The following is an 18,106-nucleotide window of genomic DNA, read 5'->3' as shown; positions in this document are numbered from 1 at the left end:
CCTCAGTACTCGACTCTTCGCTGCTATGGCATCTTGCTTCCTCAGCATCCCACCGCCTTTCGCTCCCGAACGGAAGCATGCAATCACTTCTGCTGGCGCTGGGGTCTGTCCAGCTCACGCAGCCCGAGCAAGGATTGTCCTGCGTCGGTTGCTCTGGCCAACCAAAGGCTACGAACACAAGCAAACTCTGCAGGACTCTTCTCGACAAGGCACCTTGGGTTCCGTCTGGACAGAAAATTCTCATCTGCACTAATGAGGTCCTGTGTCAACAGTTGACAGCCAAAACGTTCTCTCTCATTGTTGCAAATATCAAGCACACTTGGCTGGATTTTCTTGTTCCCCATCCCGACTGTTTTTTTTTCTCGGCCACCAAGGTGCCCAGTGGGGTTGCGTCATATCTCGCGAGTCGAGACCCCGAATGTTTCTTACATAAGGCAATGTCAGATCTACCGGCTGCTACCTGACTTGGCGGCACTATTCCATACTTGTTCTGGGCGTCTGGCATTTTGAAACCCCTTTTTCATGAACGAAAATGTCAGATGGTCAAGTATAGCGCAAGCGAACAGAATACCAGACATAATGCCATCTCCTTCATTAACGAAACAAGCCATCTCATGGGAATAGATTGGATGGACTGGGAAAACAATACTGCGGTGGTGGTGAACACAGTAAAGGCACACTCAAGGGAGTTGCGCCACACTGTAGCCACTCACCGCCTGCCCCTCCTGCCCCTCCTTCCGCCGGTCGCGCACCGTTCACTTTAAAAAATTTCCTGCGGGGTGTCGTCTCAAGAATTTTTTTCCCTTCTTTCTTACGGGAAGAAGAGACATAACCAACCTTAGTTTTCGAATCGACCAAGCTTTTCTGTTGCCTTTGGTCTTCTTTTCGAATTACTAGCAAGTTCTTCGACTCCGTTTTCATCTTTCTTCTGTTCACTCGGTAAGAAAACGAGAAAACTTCTCTCTCACACAAAAGATGCCTTCCACCAACGGTATCACTGGCGCCAAGGTGCTCGACTCCAAGACCGCCCTCCAGGTCTTGAAGGAGTACGAGAGCCGCGATGGCCTCGACATTCACGAGCTCATGGACACCAAGAAGCACGGTGGTCTGACCTACAACGACTTCCTGCTCCTCCCCGGCTACATTGGCTTCCCCGCCTCTGCCGTCGTCCTGGACTCCCCCGTCACCAAGAGAATCACCCTCAAGACCCCCTTCGTGTCCTCCCCCATGGACACCGTCACCGAGCACGAGATGGCCATCGCCATTGCTCTGCAGGGTGGTCTCGGTGTCATCCACCACAACTGCTCCCCCGAGGAGCAGGCCGACATGGTCCGCAAGGTCAAGCGTTACGAGAACGGCTTCATCATCGACCCCGTCGTCATCAGCCGCGACACCACCGTCGGCGAGGCAAAGGCCTTGAAGGAGAAGTGGGGTTTTGGAGGATTCCCCGTCACAGGTTTGTCAACCCCTCCCCCCCTTTTTTCCTTACCTACCTACCAAAGCCTGTTCTCCCACAAGCTTCAGTTCCCCTCGCTTTACATGATTACAAACCTTTTTCAATTATAACTTTCGTTCCACCAATTCGACGACCATGTCGTTCTGAGGAGACCTTATACTATGATCAAAGCAAAACCTTTACACATTTTCTATCAACTGCAGCGGGTTGCGGCCCGCCAGAAAACACACAGACATGACTAACCATCGTCTGCAGAAACCGGCAAGCTCGGCTCCAAGCTGCTGGGAATCGTCACGAACCGCGACATCCAGTTCGAGGACGACGCCTCCCTCTCCATCTCCAAGGTCATGGTCACCGACCTCATCACCGCCTCCGACGGCACCGACCTGTCCGAGGCCAACAAGATCCTCGCAAAGTCCAAGAAGGGCAAGCTCCCCATCGTCGACAAGGACGGCAACCTCGTCTCCATGATCTCTCGCTCCGACCTCAACAAGAACCAGCACTTCCCCCTGGCCTCCAAGCTGCCCGACAGCAAGCAGCTCCTCTGCGGCGCCGCCATCGGCACCCGCCCCGAGGACAAGCACCGCCTCAAGCTCCTCGTCGACGCCGGCCTCGACGTCGTCATCCTCGACTCCTCCCAGGGTAACTCCATGTACCAGGTCGAGATGGTCCAGTGGATCAAGAAGGAGTTCCCCGGCCTCGACGTCGTCGGCGGAAACGTCGTCACCCGCGAGCAGGCCGCCACCCTCATCGAGGCCGGCGTCGACGGCCTCCGCATCGGCATGGGCTCCGGCTCCGCCTGCATCACCCAGGAGGTCATGGCCGTCGGCCGCCCCCAGGCCGCCGCCGTCCACTCCGTCAGCAGCTTCTCCGCCCGCTTCGGCGTCCCCTGCATCGCCGACGGCGGCGTCCAGAACGTCGGCCACGTCGTAAAGGGTCTCTCCCTCGGCGCCTCCACCGTCATGATGGGCGGTCTCCTCGCCGGAACCACCGAGTCCCCCGGAACCTCCTTCGTCTCCCGCGAGGGCAAGCTCGTCAAGGCCTACCGCGGCATGGGCTCCATCGACGCCATGCAGGACAAGAAGGCCGGCAACGGCGGCAAGGACAGCCAGAAGAGCAACGCCGGCACCGCCCGCTACTTCTCCGAGGGCGACAGCGTCCTCGTCGCCCAGGGCGTCACCGGCTCCGTCGCCCACCGCGGCCCCATCAGCCGCTTCATCCCCTACCTCTCCGCCGGCCTCAAGCACTCCATGCAGGACTGCGGTATCCAGTCCCTCAAGGAGCTCCGCGAGTCCGTCGACAACGGCACCCTCCGCTTCGAGCTCCGCACCGCCAGCGCTCAGATGGAGGGTAACGTCAACATGGAGTCCTACGAGAAGAAGCTCTTTGCCTGAAAAACGGTAAAGAATCTAGCTGGCTCGTAGTAGTACTAGCAGTAGGCTACCACGCGATATGAGAAAACGGATAACAAAGATGTCAATTGGGAATATTTTCTTCTTTCTTAACCAATATGGGTGGACCAAAAAAATAAGGGTTGATGAAAATCAAAGTGGGCAAAATGGGACTTGGGAGGATACAAAATAGAAAATCAGCCTCTACACCCTCACCCTTTCCGAAGATGAGGGCGAAGCAAAAGACGGGCTTTGGGCAGGGCGGTAGTGCTTCAGTACAGCGGAGTTTTCGGAGTCTTTGGGAGAAAAAGGGGTGGTCGGGCCTGAGACGCCTCTTGAGATGGATGATGCAGCGAACTGAATACCAAAAAAAACTTTCTCTCGAGGAGACAAGAAAAATTCAAAACTGGTTTCAATGATCATGACTCTTCGTTCCCTTTACTGGTTCTCACGTGAAAATCTTGTTGATGTATAACCATACGCAAACGTACTTGGGCTACGTTCCAAGACGATAAACTAGGCCATCTTCATCATGCGTCGGCCGATCTGTCTGTAGCATGTAAGCAAACGCTCATCACTCACCATCCTCGACACCATATTCCATCCTGAACTAATTGTTGACATGTTTGTGATATTAAGCGGCTATAATTGGTTCGAAACTTCTTCTCGCAAAGAGCAATGCCCATGTAGATGTGTTCAAGTGCCTACAACGAAACCGAACAATAATGATGCTTTTGATAACCGCCCAGAACCAAACCAAAATGAATGCCCTCAATGACAACAAAACAAGCCATTACGGAACCTGCAATGCTAGACGCCAGGCAATGATGGACCTAGATATGCCACAAAGGTAAGAAAAGCACCAACCAATGCCAGCCTCAATTTCAAAACCCCCAGAAGAGCTGGCCGTAGATCTCGTATATAGCGTTTCCTTCTTGTATCATTCTCGTTTGAAACGTCAATTGCGCGCTTGCGAAAAACATGAAAGCAGCATGCTAGTCACCAAGGGGTAGATAGGCACATCAAGACCGCGTGGGACTGACGGAATCGTATCCCGGTGCCCCATTCTTAGCACTCAACAAAGGCGCCGTCTCATTCGAGGTGGCCTGTCCACTGCCAGAAGCAACAGCACTGCCTTCGCTGGCGTAGCCCTCATCGCTAACACTCTCGTCCTCGTCATCGCTCGTGTCAGGGGTCTGAGTCAGAGCATCGTAGTCGACCAGCATGTAGATGGGGATGGCTCCAATGATGGCAGTGAGCGCGAGGAACCAGTAAGCGGTGATGACATAACCTCTGGCAACACCCCAGCTGAAAGCGGCACCCGCAACGGCGGGACCGAAAGCACGGCCGAATCCACTGAACATAGTAGCGAAGCCGTTGAGGGTACCCAGGATACGGAGCGAAGAGGCCGAGTTGGTCAGGAGGATGGTCATGCACGGGAAGCCAATGATTACGGCACAGGCTTTGACGAACATGACTATCAAGAGAGCGGTGTAACGCCCTGCAGTGCTCTCGAAGAGGACCACATAAGGGGCCAGAATGTAGACGATGGGAAAAGTCACGGCTGCACAGACGGTCAGTTTCAAATGCAACATACATAGCAGTAGATAGTATACGCACCACATGCGCGGAAACAACGCAGGACACCAAAGTAGTTGCACAGAGGTGGGAAGACGAAAAACTGGATCACGCCGCAAGTGATGCCATAGATGGTGAAAATGGTACCGATGCGGCCAGAGTCGAGGCCAAAGCCACCAGAAAATTGGAAGGGTAGGTTCGTGTTATCCGGGGTGTGCTCCTGCTTGGGGTAGTTGAGGAACACTGGCAAAACCTGATCAAAAGCCACGGAGTGGAGGGCGAGGAAGGTGTAGCAAAGCAAGTTGATACTCGTCTGAGCAGTGAAAACCTCCTTCATGCTGGGTGCCTCCAGAGCCTTGTTGTCCTCGACCGGATGTGTTGGGGGAGTCTTGTGAGGCACCAGGGGTGCGGTAGCCTCGCCGTCAACAAACGAGGTGCGTCGAGCTCTGGCATGGTGATGATGGTGATAACGAGAGCGGCGGAACGAGCGGGTGATGCGTTCGCCCATCAAGAGTCCCCAGTCGGGCTTGTGTCGCTTGCTCTCGAGCGTTTCCTTGAGGAAGAGAGTGGCGGTCGTGACTGAGATGAAGAAGAAGACCGCAGCGATGAAGTTTGGCAAGGCAAAGGGATACGCCTTGAAAAACCAGCTATCGCCAAAGACAGCGGGGAAGCGGTCGGCTGGCCTGGCAAAGAACCCGCCAAACGCCGGGCCGAAGATGGAGCCAACGGACCAGATGAGAGGCATAACCGAGAATGCACGGGGTTGTAGTTCCTTTTCTGGCACCATCTCTGCAACCATGGTGCGGATGATACCAACTAATCCAGTGTCAGCGTCAGATGAAAACCCTACAGATCAGAGGGAAACGCACCATTTCCGTTACCACTTCCGAGAATAGCTCTCACAGTGATGGCCATGGGCAGACTTGTTGAAACACCCCAAACACAGAAGAAGAACATTGTTGATAGCAGGCCGACGATGATGGTTGGTTTTCTTCCAAATCGATCAGAAGCTCTACCCCACGGTACCGCAGTTACACTCTGTGAAAGCGAGAAGACGGCGGACGTGATACCGGCCCATTTTGCGACGTCGTTCTGTTCCACGCCGAAACTGCGAATCATCTCGGGCAGGTATGGGAAGACGGATGTGAGGGCGAGAGGCTCCGCAAACCGCGCAACGGCTGTAATCGAATTAGCTTCGGGGCCTAGAAGAAAAATGATGAATGCATCTCATGGAGTATCGAGAGCACCCTGGGTCGAGTTAATGTCAAATCTCCATCCTTTATTCCAGCTTTGTGTACACGCTGGAGCACTTTCGGCTTGGTAAAGTTTGTCGGCCTCATCGGTTCACGTTGATCAGGCAGCTTGGAAGATCAAGACCATGCTATAGTCGCATTTCGAGGTAGGTTTGGAGTACGTGTGTCTAAAGACAGAGTGGCGGTAACAAGGCGAGAACACGCAGATTTCCACCCGTCCATAACCTCGTAGTCTACCAAGGCGATCCCAAGAAAATCGCAATCCTTCCATCGCATGACCCTGAAGTTTTTCGGAGACCGTCATGCGTGGTCTCGCGGCACTTGCCTCGCTTTGGTTGTCACCGGTACTATCGGATCTGTTGAAGGCGCGTTTGAAAGAAAAAGCAAGCGTTTGACATGTTCAGAAATGCGAGGTTGCCTTACCCAGAATGGCCAGCTGCTTTGCGGGCAACTTTGGCTTTGTCGGTTTCGTCATTTTGGCAGTTAAAGGAGCAACCAACTCGCGCTGAGCAAATCCGAGCTCTACGGTTCGATTATGCGTGGTCAAAGTTCTGTGACGTCGAGTTTACGAGGTCGAGGGCAGATGAATCGGGACTAGGACGTGAAGCAAGAGTCTAAGGTAGGTGGGAAAAAAGCAGCGGGGTAATATGATGCGTTCTGCTATGCGGTTTGGCAACAAGATGTCGAGAGACAAAGGCAAATAGCAGGAAATATGAACCGGAGGCGGCCACCGCCTTCTTTAAACCAAAGGCAAAGTTTATTGGAGAATTTGGGGAAGGAGAGGACAAAAAGAGTCACAAGAGCAGTGGCAGCGAAAGGCGAAGAAAAAAGACGGTTCGTCAAGCGCAAACAAAAAACCAACGGCATTGATCCACTTTCCAGCTGCAGGCTTGCGGCTGCACTGCGCCGGACAGGGAATAGCGTGGGTATGCAAATTCATGGAACCGCAGTCATCCCCCCCAGTTCTTGCAGTTCTTGCAGTTCCTTAGTAGGGACCCCATAAAGCGTGAAGGGTGCAATGAGCCCGGCGTCCAAGGGGACCAGACTCATTTTTTCTCTTCCCTTCCCCATCCATGATCCTGCGCCGATCCCCGCTCTTTCTGCTGACGGAAGATTTCTAGTCGATGACTGGCCGACGGGGCTTCATTTTTGAAGGGGGCCACGGGGCTGACCACCGCGAATTGGGGAACGGGGCCTTAGATGGCCATGCCTCCCGGGGATTAGATGGAGAACTTGAGAGATGGGAATTCCCGCTTGCCGTAGAGGTTGGCTTGGCAAGGCAAACCAGCGCTAGAGGTAATGGGAAGAACGACTTGCGATAACCTAGCGCAGACTGCGTGCGCATCAGCATTGCCATGAGGGATAAGTGCGTGACGGTGATGACGGCAAGCGAAGAGGAGCGCGAGACGCGAGCCAAAATCAAGTGGTCAACGAAGTGTTTTGTTGCATTGCGGTGATGGAGCAAGATGGGATGACCGCGGACGTCGAGTGTCTCGGAAACGATCAAGTGCTATTACCTAGGGGACGCTGGTTCGGCTTGAGCGGTGCCCCGTGTCTCCCTCTTTCTCGGCTTCAGACTTGGTCCAAGGAGCAATGCGCTCGCTCGCTGCGAGCCAGCTACATCGCATCCCCCTGTTGCTGAAGCGAAAGGACGTTGGGCCCGGTCCAGGCGATACGGCGGCAGCGGGCGGGCGATCGGGCGGGTATTGGGTGGTAGCAGGGAACGTCGTACTCCGTAGGGGGGCATGGCCGGCGTAATGCTTGAAAGACCGCAGGCGAAGGACGTCCGTTGTCGGCAGAGGCTTGGGAGTTGGAGTCGGTGACGGTGTGCAAGATGCAACGGCTTGCACGGGCACGGAAAAAAGGGCAGGGGTTCTCGCTGTAGCCGGTGGTGTACGGTGGTGCAGCCGAAAAAAAGCTGATGGTGGTGGTGCTCCTCCAAGGCTCCAACAATGCCTCAAAAGATGGAACGAAAAAAAAGCGATAAAAGTGCTGGAGCGCAAGGTCAAGAGGTCGCCATCCCCGCAATTGCCATGACGTCCAGTCTTTGCCGGTGGGGGGCCTCTTTTCCCGGCGGCGTTAGGCCGACTTGGCCGAAGCCGGGGCCGAATGTCGGGGCAAGTGCGACAATAGCTGAATAATCATCACGAGCCGACTGGACAGGGGTGATCCTCTGCTTCCAGCGCCAACGAAGCACCTGAAGCATGAGTCCAAACATGGCTATCCCAAGACATTTGTGCTGAAAGCTGTGAGACAACACACCGCCATACGAGAGAGAGGCTGCAAAAAATCAAAGGTAGGCAGTCACGTCTGATATACTTTGTACTTGCGCTGCCGCTGCGAGAAGGCAGATTCGGTGAGTGGTGGTTGGCTGTTCAGGGAGTGTATCCGTACTGAAAAGGACTGATTGGACGACATTGACCCAATCAATTGCGTGATCACCGACGTTAGCCGATGCACGCAGCCACCGGGAAGAGGGCGTCTCTTGACTCGAATCCAAGACAGGCGGCAAAGGCGCCCTTTAGCCTTCTGGGTAGCCAAAGCTTAGATAGCTTACCTAGATGATGTAACATGTTGACCTTGACGACTGATCAAATGTCTGACAGTCTGAGCTCCGGGCTGCGCAGCTAACGGCGACGATCGATGCGGCGTCACGGGACGGGATGCTGGGGCCGTCGATGCAAGTTTGGAAGTCGAATCGCACCGGAAAGACTTCCGTATGCCGTTCTCCATGAGAAAAATTGTTATCGCTGGCTATCTTGATTCCGGGCTTTTTCCAAACGTCGGCACCGGGACGCCGACGACCCGCTCTCGTTCCCCCCTCGTCTGAACCCCCGAATCAGGAAGGAGACCCAGCGTCAAGCAGAAGCTGTGCAATCACGTTTGCGGGTGCCAGTGCCAGTGGAGGATTCACCAGGCGGCGGCAGCCGATCGGCAAAATCACCACTGATGCTGATAACATCGACGAAGCACGCAATGCTCATGGCAACTTCAACTCTGTTTCAACTACATCTCTGGTAAAAAGGCGCAGAGATCATTGTTGACGACGGCTTCGGTTTTCGTATTGCAAGATGGCGCTAGAGTAAGTCGATTCAATTTTGTTGCAGCCTGGGTGTCTCTGTCCTTGTGAGCAGCTCTAGGAGCTTGAAGAGAGCTTACCAGAGCTTAGTGTGGCTGGCGGCGACGGGATGATGCAACCATCCTCGTCAGCCACACGTGCTCCCGCGTCTCATCCTCCTGCCTGGCAACCTACATCACATCACTCATTTCATCGTCGAGTTGCCCGTCGATGAGCTCTCAACGTGTAGTGTGAGCATGCTTTTGATATTCACGCTGACCTTAATCCAGAAAGCGTTTCGACGACAAAATGTCTAATGAGCGGACGCCGCTGATCACCAATGTCTACATCGGTGCGCCGCGCCGCAGGTACCCGAACCACGTCCTGCGCCGGTTCTGCACCGTTGCACTCTCTTCCATCCTTATTTTCTGGTCCATCTTCTTCGTAGTTGCGCTCTTCATTGATGAGCCTCCTCGTCACCACGGTCACCACCATCACGGCTGGTCCTGGACGAACAGCGTCGACAGTGTCCCCATTACCCACGAGGAAGTGCAAAAGATCCTCTTTGAGGTACCCTCATCCGAAAAGGCCGAGGAATGGAGCAGGTATTACACTGCCGGTCCCCATCTGGCGGGCCAGAATTACTCTCAGGTAAGCATATTGCAGCCGTTATTACGGGACTACCATCTTACAATGTGTGACAGGCCGCATGGACGAAGGAAAAGTGGGAGTCGTGGGGTGTGCAATCCGAAATCGTGTCGTACGACGTCTACCTGAACTACCCCATCGACCATAGTCTCTCCCTTCTGTCCAAGACCAAGGAACAAGAGTCTACTTGGACGGTAGAGTTCAAGGCTGCTCTCGAGGAGGACGTCCTCGAAGAAGACCCCTCTTCCGGCTTGGAGGACAGAGTCCCGACTTTCCACGGCTACTCCGCCAGCGGTAACGTCACCGGATCTTTCGTCTTTGTCAACTACGGCACGTACCAGGACTACGAAGACCTCGTCAAGGCCAACGTCAGCCTCGAGGGCAAGATCGTCATTGCAAAGTACGGCGGTATCTTCCGCGGCCTCAAGATCAAGCGCGCCCAAGAGCTGGGTGCCATCGGTGCTCTTCTCTACAGCGACCCCGGCGATGATGGCAAGGTGACCGAGGAGAACGGATACGAGGCGTACCCCAACGGCCCTGCCCGTCACCCGAGCGCCGTTCAGCGCGGAAGCGCCCAGTTCCTCTCCCAGCGCCCCGGTGACCCGTCCACTCCTGGGTACCCCTCCAAGCCAGGCGCGCCGCGTGCTCCCGTCGACGATGCTACACCTTCCATCCCCTCCATTCCGATCTCTTACGCTGATGCCCTCCCCATTCTCAAGGCTCTCAATGGCCACGGCCCCTCCGTCAAGGACTTCAACAAGTACTGGAACAGGAATCTCGGACTCAAGTACAAGGGCGTTGAGTACAACATTGGTCCCACTCCCGATAACGTGGTCCTGAACCTCTACAACGAACAAAACTACACCACCACACCACTGTGGAACGTGATCGGTATCGTCAACGGTACCATCCCCAACGAGGTCGTCGTCGTCGGAAACCACCGCGACGCCTGGATCGCGGGTGGCGCCGGCGATCCCAACAGCGGCTCCGCCGTTCTCAACGAAGTCATCCGCGGCGTCGGCGTCGCCCTCGCCAGCGGCTGGAAGCCCACCCGCACCATCGTCTTCGCCAGCTGGGACGGCGAAGAGTACTCATTGATCGGCAGCACCGAGTGGGTGGAGGAGTATCTCCCCTGGCTCACCGAAGCGTCCGTCGCCTACGTCAACGTCGACGTCGGCGTCCGCGGCCCCAACTTCAACCCCTCCGCTGCGCCCCTCCTCCACCGCGTCCTCCGCGAGGTCACCCAGCTCGTCCCCTCACCGAACCAGACCGTCCCGGGCCAGACCGTCGCCGACGTCTGGGACGGCCGCATCAGCACCATGGGCTCCGGCTCCGACTTCACCGCCTTCCAGGATTTCGCGGGCATCCCCTCCCTCGACTTCGGCTTCGGCGGCGAGAACGGCGACGTCGTTTATCAGTACCACTCCAACTACGACTCCTTCCACTGGATGAAGGAATTCGGCGACCCAGGCTTCGTCTACCACCGCACAATGGCCCAGATCCTCGGCCTCGTCGTCGCAGAGCTTGCCAACGTGCCCGTCATCCGCTTCAACGCCACCGACTATGCCGACGCGCTGACGGGCTACGTCGACCAAGTCGAGGCCAAGCTCACCGCTACCATCGAGGACGTAGACTCCGACGAGGACGCGCTCTTCCGCATGCGCGCCACCGTCGCCGTCGCCGACGCGGACGCAAAGGGCTCCCTCTCGCAGTTCCGCACCTCGCTCCAGATCCTCCGCACCTCCATCGCTGCCCTGCGCGAGAAGACGGTGGTGCTCGACACAAAGGCCGGCGAGGTTGACTGGGAGCTCAAGTACGGCAGCATCCCCTGGTGGAACCTCTATCGCAAGATCAAGCTCGCCCTGGCCTTCGTCTGGGTCAACAGGTCTTACAAGGGCTTCGAGCGCAAGTTTTTGTACCCCGGCGGCCTTGACGGCCGGACCTGGTTCAAGCACGTTGTGTTTGCGCCTGGTTTGTGGACTGGGTATTCTGGAGGTAAGCTCCCTTTTTTCCGTGTTTCCTCCCTTTGGTTTTGCCACCTAGACCGTTCCTGATGAGTTGTAACGCTAACATGTATGATCCAGCCGTGTTCCCTGGCCTCCAGGAGAGCATCGATGCCAAGGACTTCAACAACGCTCTCAAGTGGACCGGCATCATCAACGAGTGCATCGCCTCCGCCACCAAGAGTCTCTGAAACCCAGAAGTATAGGTTGCAAAATAGCCGTAATGTACTACACTCCATACTGTACTTAGCAATCACCGTATTCTTGAGCAGTAAATAAAAAATAAAGAGTCATATCCTCCGAACATTAAGAAGAAATCTCCGTCTTATTCTAGTTATTTAACCCCCCTCAAGTGACCAGCTATCTATTCAATATACTCAAAAGTCGGCATTCAATGAGTCTCGAAGTTAATGAAAGGAAAAAAGAGTCCCCCCCCCCCCCGGCGGTGCTGGACTGGGGGCTACTTCTCGTGGTGCACATGCTGGGAACTTTCTGGTGCTCATACTGGGATTCGAACTCGGGTACTTTTCGCTAAGCCTGTCGTCGAGTAAGGCTGACTGGCGTTATTGATTTGATTGTTGACCATAGACCACTCCACCGCCCAGCCAGTTTGACCTGACCCGTCAACCTAGACGGGGGCCTGCTGACTGGTGACGGAATTGGCGCTGAGAGGGTATGTATATAGGGCAGGTGCCGTACGTAGATAGGGACCGAGGGAAGAGCATGTGGGTATTCAGTCACGTATACCTCGAACCGACGAGCGGAAAGTTCGCATGATTCACCGGATTAGATAGACTTCCATTACGAGGCCCTCGCCGAGGTCCTCACTCCATTAGGATATATGATATACGCAAACCGCCAGCATTCATTGAGGAATCTAATGCGTCTATCGCCTCAGCTACTCATACAACAAACAAGGTTCTTCTCCTCGACGCTCTTTACGACATCTAGACTGCCCCTCCATCTAACAAGCCAAAAAGAAAACGCCCTAGAACTTGTAAACCTGCTCAGGAGAGTACCCCAACTCCTTGAGGGTACCGACAAGCTCGCCCTGGTCCTTGGGGCTCTTCTTGTTACCAGAAATAGCATTCATCAGCCCGGGGGGGCCGCACACGAAAACCTTGATGTTCTCGCTCTTGGGCTCGGGGAGGACCTGCTTCAGCAGCTCCTTGCTGATGAAGCCCTTGTTGCCGCTCCACTCCTTGGGCGGCTTGTCGAGCACGTAAAAGGCGCGGAAGCGCTGCGGGTACGTGTTCTCAAGCTCGGCGAGCTCCTTCTTGAGCAGGATGTCCTCCTCCGTCACGTTGCCGAACACGAGCGTCACCTTGGTCTTGTCCTCGGGGTTGTTGAAGATGGCGCGCGCGAGCTGGTACATGGGCGTGATGCCCGTGCCGCCGGCGACGAGGGCGATGTGCTCGTGCTTGTTGGGGGACCAGGCGTACTTGGGGAGGGGTCCCTTGAAGTCGAGGCGCTGGCCGGGGGTCATGTCGTGCATGTGCGTCGACATGGGGCCGTTGGGGTACTTCTTGACGATGAGCTCGAGGTAGCCCTTGGCGTCTGTCGTGTTGTTAGTCTCGGGTATCGAGCAGCATGATCAGGGCTCCTAAGAAGAAACCAGGGGGGGGAATACGAACCCTCATCGCTGGTAGGAGTATAAGGCCTCAACGTAGCCTTCTCGTCCTCGGGACCCTTGTACTTGGTCAAGATGGCGCTCGCGACGTCGAGACCAGAAACCATGTCGTCCTCGGGCAGCTTGAAGCGCAGCTTCTTGGTGTTGTGGTTGATGATCTCAGAGTCCTCGAGCTTCAGGGACACGAAGCCCTGGTCGCCGCCCGTGAGCGCCTTCTTGGGCGCCGCGCCGACGGCCTCCTTGACCTTGGCCTCGGCCTTTTGCGCCGCGCCCGAGGAGCCTCCCGCAAGGAAGTAGTAGGCGCCGCCCGCGACGGCGGCCGCGCCGCCGGCGTAGAGCGCCGTGTTGGAGCTGCTGCCCTTGGCGGCGGGTTCGGTGGCGTAGCGACGGGCTTGCTGTTATGGTAGAAGATTTGTTAGCCTTTGCATTGCTTATCGCCTCAAGAGGGTAAAAGGAAATCATTGTTTCATTGGGAGGGGCCAGGATGGGGTTGTGATGTTGGCAAAGGTGGTATGATGTATTTGAACGGGTGGAATCGCAACTCGGGAACCGCTCCGCGACCCGCGGGGGGAAACGAGGATTTCCAATGAGCGAAGGATGGAGAGAGAGGGAACAGCGTCAGCTATCTTACCAGCTTGAGGGGCTGCGCGACCCTGAAGGCGGTTCTGGCAAACATTGTGATGGTTCAATTGAAAGTTTTCAAGCAGCTGGATGGTAATTGACAGGTATGTGATTGGGAAATGGACCAAAGGGTGTTTTTTTTTGCTGCTGGGAGAGAGAAGCTTAGGTATCCGAGACTCGCAACAGAAGCTCAAAGCCGCCCGCAATGGAAAGCTTTCCCCGGGCGACCATTGACCTGTGCATGACGTAAAATGTCACGTGAGCTCATGTTTCCTGCGTCCGATCCCCGCCGAACTGGCCGAGGGGATGGGCACAGTTAGCGGCGTGCCGGTGGGAAACCCATGGGGATAACTGATGTGCATTTCTAAGCAGAATGGACAACGTGCTCCAAAAAGCTCATTACGAATTGCGCCATACCTCTGCCAGCAGTGAACAGGCACATTTGGGCGCAAGCGTTGGCCAAGAACCAGCTGTGAATCTGGTTCACGGGTTGCACCAGTAGGCAAATTAGTCCACAAAGACAACCGGCTAGAGATGTTAAAGAAACGTTTCTTGACATTCCCCAAGAGGAGAAAACAGGGGATCACCCCGATTATTATATACAAGCCGACAGCTTCAATCGCCGTGGACTTAAAAATACGGTAAACTCCACCCCGTCTTTAAAGGGGATCTGACGTAGTCCCGGGCATCCGATGGCGAAGCAAGCCGTCTTTCATCCTTGTTTTTCAATATTGATGCGTCCCTCCACCTGGGCCCTTGATCATAAAGTTTTCCATCATCCAAGCTACATGCTGAAAGCGACCGACCAGGGGCTCTTCTCTCTTTATGTCTCCCGAAATATAACAACTGTACGCCTCTTGATCGTCAAACCGAAACCAGAAACGCTCCTCCCTAACGTTCCTCATAGTACATGATTCGTGACAGGTCCCCAGAGGAGAAGAGAACCTGCCAAGCAAGAAGTCCCTCAAGTCAGACGCGAGTGAATGCTTCTTGGTCGTCTCTCATCACCGCTCAGTGTCCATGGCGTCGGGGTCTGCGGGTTTCTCGGTGGGGTTTGTTGCTTTGGGTGTGCTAGATCGGTCGACTAGCTTGCTCTCTGTGATCGCCTCCGTCAAGGGGCTCACTTGGGAATCCGTCTTCTTCGCCCCAGTGTCCTGACTGCCTCGGCGCATCATGCCGATATCCTGGTGCGAAGCTAGAGTTGGCGTGTTGGCCTGGCTACCACCTCTTTGGCCGTGGTAATGCACCACTTGCGGAGGAGGTTGGCCGGATTGAAGGCCAAGCTGCTGTGTAGGGTACGGGTCCAAGTCCTTGCTGGACGTAGAGAACGTCGAGACCACGGGCTGGTGGTATCCGTTGGAAGAGGACTGGCTTCCGGTCGGTGTATGACCTTGTGGGTGGTGCTCTGCTTGCGTCGGTGTTCCAACATCATTGGGGGACGTAGAGCCCTCGCCAAGATTACCGGTCAGACTATTCATTCCGCCTTCGATATCTCGCAGCAGACGAACGTATTCCTCAGGGACGAGTCCGCTTTCCTGAGTCTTCGGGTCTTCGGCTACTAGCCAGCCTTGGCCGTGGCGGTAGGAAACCCATATGATTTGACCTTCCAGTAATGGCAATTCGTTTTCGTTCTCTCTTTCAAAGTCAAAAAGCGCGACAGCTTTGCCGTGCATTTCTTCGTCGGGCGACGTGATGGTGAACTGGTAATCCCGGGAATATCGTGACTGGTCATCGCCGCGGAAACCTGGAGAGGATGCGGAGCTTGAAGCATCCGAATATGTCTCCTGCTCGGCGTACTGCCGCGGGGGCAGGTCACCTAGCTGGTATGCGTGGCTGGAATGCCGTGCATCGCCGGGAGGGTAGGTGACATATTCTCCGCCGGGTCCATTCGCTTCACCTCCTTGGTTGAGGTAATACCGTTCGCTGCCATCACCACTCGTTCCGACGTAGTAACCGCGTTCCCGTTGTTCGTAGTGTGCTGGGTGCAGCATATCGTTGCCCGCGTCGCGAGAATTTCTCAGCCCTGCGGCTGCGGTGCCGCCAAGGGCTGCTGCGGAAGATTTGTGCTTTCGGTGCCTGGAGCTGACAACAGGGCTCGCCAAATCCTCATCCTCACTCCAGGGTGGGCCATCCCGGAATTCCATGGGTGGCAGGTCGTGGGCCTTGCCGAAGCCCTCTGGACCCCAGGAGCCAGTATTCCAGGTCATTTTCGTTTCCCAGGCAGCGGGAGGATCGGATAGACGACGAGATTCGCTGAGGGGAGTGCTGAGGCCAGAAGCAGGATGCGACGGCTCTGGCGGGGGACCATAGTGCATGGGATGCATAATTGGATATGCGAAATCGCGCACCAGGGTGTAGGAGAGACTCGAGGGAAACATTGGAAATATGTGAGAAGGCGGTCGCGAACGCGAGGGGACTGAGCCCGTCGAGTATTGCGACAAGCGATTTTTGGAAGCGTGCGACATTGGTCTCGGTGCGGTCGAGCGACGGCTGGGTGGTGATGTTATTAGTGGCGGTAGTGAGGGGTGATTCGGGTTGGTGGAGGGAGAAGCAGCTGCAGGTGGGGATGTCGCGGGCGAGGAGCTCTGGGACAAGAGTGTGGTCATTCTGAGATTATCGCAATCGTGGAGGAGCCAGCGTAAGGATGACAGGCATCCGATTCGCGGATCCTGCGGCGTCGTGTGCCACCAAGCAAGCCAAGTGCTCAGTAGGACCGTCGGCCGCACTCGTCGCGCGGAAAATGTAGTAGGAATTCGATTGGCAACAGCTAGTGTCGGGAGCGACGAAGGCTGTGAATTTGAGGGTTTGCGCGAGTGTTATCGTGAGTTATGCTGGCCGCGAGTCGGAGCCGATTAGCCTATGAGGAGGTGCGGGCGGGCGGGCAGACTGCGAGGATCACAGTTCCGAGCAAGGCGAAGACGAACAGAGTTGGGGTTTGAAAAGAAGGCGGAGCAACAGCAAGCGGGCTTGCTCGCAAGGTGTCGCAAAACGAAAGTCGTCGCACGCGACGCTGAGGGTTGGAAATCGAGTAAGGAGCGTTGAGAACTTAAAGCCGGGAGCGGACGAGCGATGAGATCGGCTCGCGGGGTCGCTCGGGGGTAGGCAGGACAATAATGAAGATGGAAGAAAGAAGAGCACAGGATGCGGAGAGCGATGGGGAGGAAGAGAAGAAACGGTGGGAAGAGGAGAAGATGGGAAGAGGAGGAAGAGGAGGGAAGGTGAGGTTGGGAATAGTTCGTTTGGGTTCAGGTCGCTGGCGCCGTTCTGGCTGCTCTGCTTCTTTGGTGCTGGGCAGCCGCTGCGCTGCGAAGAAAGAGAGTGTCCCCGTCGCTTCTTTGCTGGTGCCGCGCAGGTTAGGTGGTGGTAGTGGTGGGTTTGCGAGGTGAGGTGCCAGCAGTAGGGGAGAGAAAAATAAAAATAAGAGGTATATTGCGATATGGTGCACGAGGTAAAGGCACTCGAAAAGAAAGTCCCGTCGACTGGTAGTAGGCAACAGGGAAGGTACCTACAATGATGCAGACAACAAGCAAACACCTCCTCAGTCAGCAGACAACAGACAACAGAGCCCACGACGCATCCAGAGAGAGAGCAGAGAGAGCAGAGAGCTCAGGTAGAAGTGGCCGTGCCTTTGCGTCCTTTGCTCGCACCAGACGATGCAGCAGTGAGCACAGATTTGACTGGACTCTTGGACTTCTGGATTCTGGACTCTGGGCTGACCCACGCTGGACTGAAGGTGCGACTAATTCCCGTGGTACCTCGAGGTACGGAGATATGTACCCAACTACCTCTAGTGGCCGTCGAGCAATGACACGATCTCCAAGTACCACAGCTGTGGATGGATACTTGGTTTTCGTAGGGTTTCTTCTGGTAGGACCGACTGGGTCAGTGAGCACCTTATGGGGAGTACGGAGTACGGCCAAGCCCAAGCAACACCAGAGTCTTTTTTTCCAACGTTGGCATCAGGACCTGTGAGCGGACCACTTACCCCTTCCACTAACTCCAGCTACTTTTTGAGTTTCGGTCTTGGAGAGCGAGGGACGAAGAACAGACAGTGGGCATCGACCATTGACCATCAACCTCCAACGCACCGGGACTGCACCTTGCTGCTTCTAAGCGCGTCGCGCAGTGATCCTACTGGCTGTGTGCAGTTGGACCTGGCGGGAAGGGGGGTGAGGGGTGGTTGATGTGAATACCTAAGGTAGAGAGGGGGGGCAGAGAAGGAGGGGAGGAGACAAAGGCCAGCACAACAAACGGGCGTGAGTAAGAGGCCGAGAGCGGTAGAGAAGGAGAAGGAGAGGGGAGTATGGATTAGGACTCTTGGGAGAACCCTAAGAGAGAGGAAGAGGCTGATGACTTTCTTCTAGTAAGATCAAATAGGTAGTGGAAGGAAAGGCTACAGCAATAAACGATTGACAGCAGCAGGCGGGAACAAGAGCAATGACAGCGCAGGATCCAGGAGTGCGTCAGG

The 18,106-nt window shown here is 55.5% G+C and overlaps 9 protein-coding genes across 9 annotated transcripts; 3 read left to right on the top strand and 6 right to left on the bottom strand.

The window, feature by feature from the left end:
- Positions 1-975: 975 nt before the first annotated feature.
- CPAR01_01078 (inosine-5'-monophosphate dehydrogenase IMD4) lies at positions 976-2,850 on the top strand (the record flags this gene model as incomplete). The annotated part of the gene is made up of 2 exons (XM_060485368.1): positions 976-1,456; positions 1,712-2,850. 2 exons carry the CDS (start codon positions 976-978, stop codon positions 2,848-2,850), a joined length of 1,620 nt encoding a protein of 539 aa, XP_060356225.1.
- Positions 2,851-3,869: 1,019 nt separating this feature from the next.
- Positions 3,870-6,153, bottom strand: CPAR01_01077 (major facilitator superfamily transporter; the record flags this gene model as incomplete). Its single annotated transcript, XM_060485367.1, has 4 exons — positions 3,870-4,411; positions 4,468-5,241; positions 5,295-5,603; positions 6,102-6,153. 4 exons carry the CDS (start codon positions 6,151-6,153, stop codon positions 3,870-3,872), a joined length of 1,677 nt encoding a protein of 558 aa, XP_060356224.1.
- A 642-nt stretch (positions 6,154-6,795) lies between these two features.
- CPAR01_01076 (uncharacterized protein) lies at positions 6,796-7,035 on the bottom strand (the record flags this gene model as incomplete). Its single annotated transcript, XM_060485366.1, has 1 exon — positions 6,796-7,035. One exon carries the CDS (start codon positions 7,033-7,035, stop codon positions 6,796-6,798), a length of 240 nt encoding a protein of 79 aa, XP_060356223.1.
- A 595-nt stretch (positions 7,036-7,630) lies between these two features.
- CPAR01_01075 (uncharacterized protein) lies at positions 7,631-7,819 on the top strand (the record flags this gene model as incomplete). The annotated part of the gene is made up of 1 exon (XM_060485365.1): positions 7,631-7,819. One exon carries the CDS (start codon positions 7,631-7,633, stop codon positions 7,817-7,819), a length of 189 nt encoding a protein of 62 aa, XP_060356222.1.
- A 930-nt stretch (positions 7,820-8,749) lies between these two features.
- On the top strand, positions 8,750-11,578 carry CPAR01_01074 (PA domain-containing protein; the record flags this gene model as incomplete). The annotated part of the gene is made up of 4 exons (XM_060485364.1): positions 8,750-8,760; positions 9,027-9,387; positions 9,441-11,379; positions 11,469-11,578. The coding sequence occupies 4 exons, from the start codon at positions 8,750-8,752 to the stop codon at positions 11,576-11,578; spliced, it is 2,421 nt and encodes an 806-aa protein (XP_060356221.1).
- Positions 11,579-12,375: 797 nt separating this feature from the next.
- CPAR01_01073 (oxidoreductase NAD-binding domain-containing protein) lies at positions 12,376-13,693 on the bottom strand (the record flags this gene model as incomplete). The annotated part of the gene is made up of 3 exons (XM_060485363.1): positions 12,376-12,944; positions 13,022-13,412; positions 13,649-13,693. 3 exons carry the CDS (start codon positions 13,691-13,693, stop codon positions 12,376-12,378), a joined length of 1,005 nt encoding a protein of 334 aa, XP_060356220.1.
- Positions 13,694-14,002: 309 nt separating this feature from the next.
- On the bottom strand, positions 14,003-14,197 carry CPAR01_01072 (uncharacterized protein; the record flags this gene model as incomplete). Its single annotated transcript, XM_060485362.1, has 1 exon — positions 14,003-14,197. The coding sequence occupies one exon, from the start codon at positions 14,195-14,197 to the stop codon at positions 14,003-14,005; it is 195 nt and encodes a 64-aa protein (XP_060356219.1).
- A 445-nt stretch (positions 14,198-14,642) lies between these two features.
- CPAR01_01071 (SH3 domain-containing protein) lies at positions 14,643-16,244 on the bottom strand (the record flags this gene model as incomplete). Its single annotated transcript, XM_060485361.1, has 1 exon — positions 14,643-16,244. One exon carries the CDS (start codon positions 16,242-16,244, stop codon positions 14,643-14,645), a length of 1,602 nt encoding a protein of 533 aa, XP_060356218.1.
- A 289-nt stretch (positions 16,245-16,533) lies between these two features.
- CPAR01_01070 (uncharacterized protein) lies at positions 16,534-17,320 on the bottom strand (the record flags this gene model as incomplete). The annotated part of the gene is made up of 2 exons (XM_060485360.1): positions 16,534-17,049; positions 17,216-17,320. Coding segments are annotated over 2 exons (621 nt in total), but the record flags the coding sequence as incomplete, so codon positions are not given.
- Positions 17,321-18,106: the final 786 nt, after the last annotated feature.

This window comes from Colletotrichum paranaense (genome assembly GCF_030867605.1).
Source record: "Colletotrichum paranaense strain IMI 384185 chromosome Unknown Scaffold_1.1, whole genome shotgun sequence".
Classification (NCBI taxonomy): Eukaryota; Fungi; Ascomycota; class Sordariomycetes; order Glomerellales; family Glomerellaceae; genus Colletotrichum; species Colletotrichum paranaense.
Note: the sequence above shows the minus strand (reverse complement) of the source record. Positions and strands in the feature narration are given on the sequence as shown.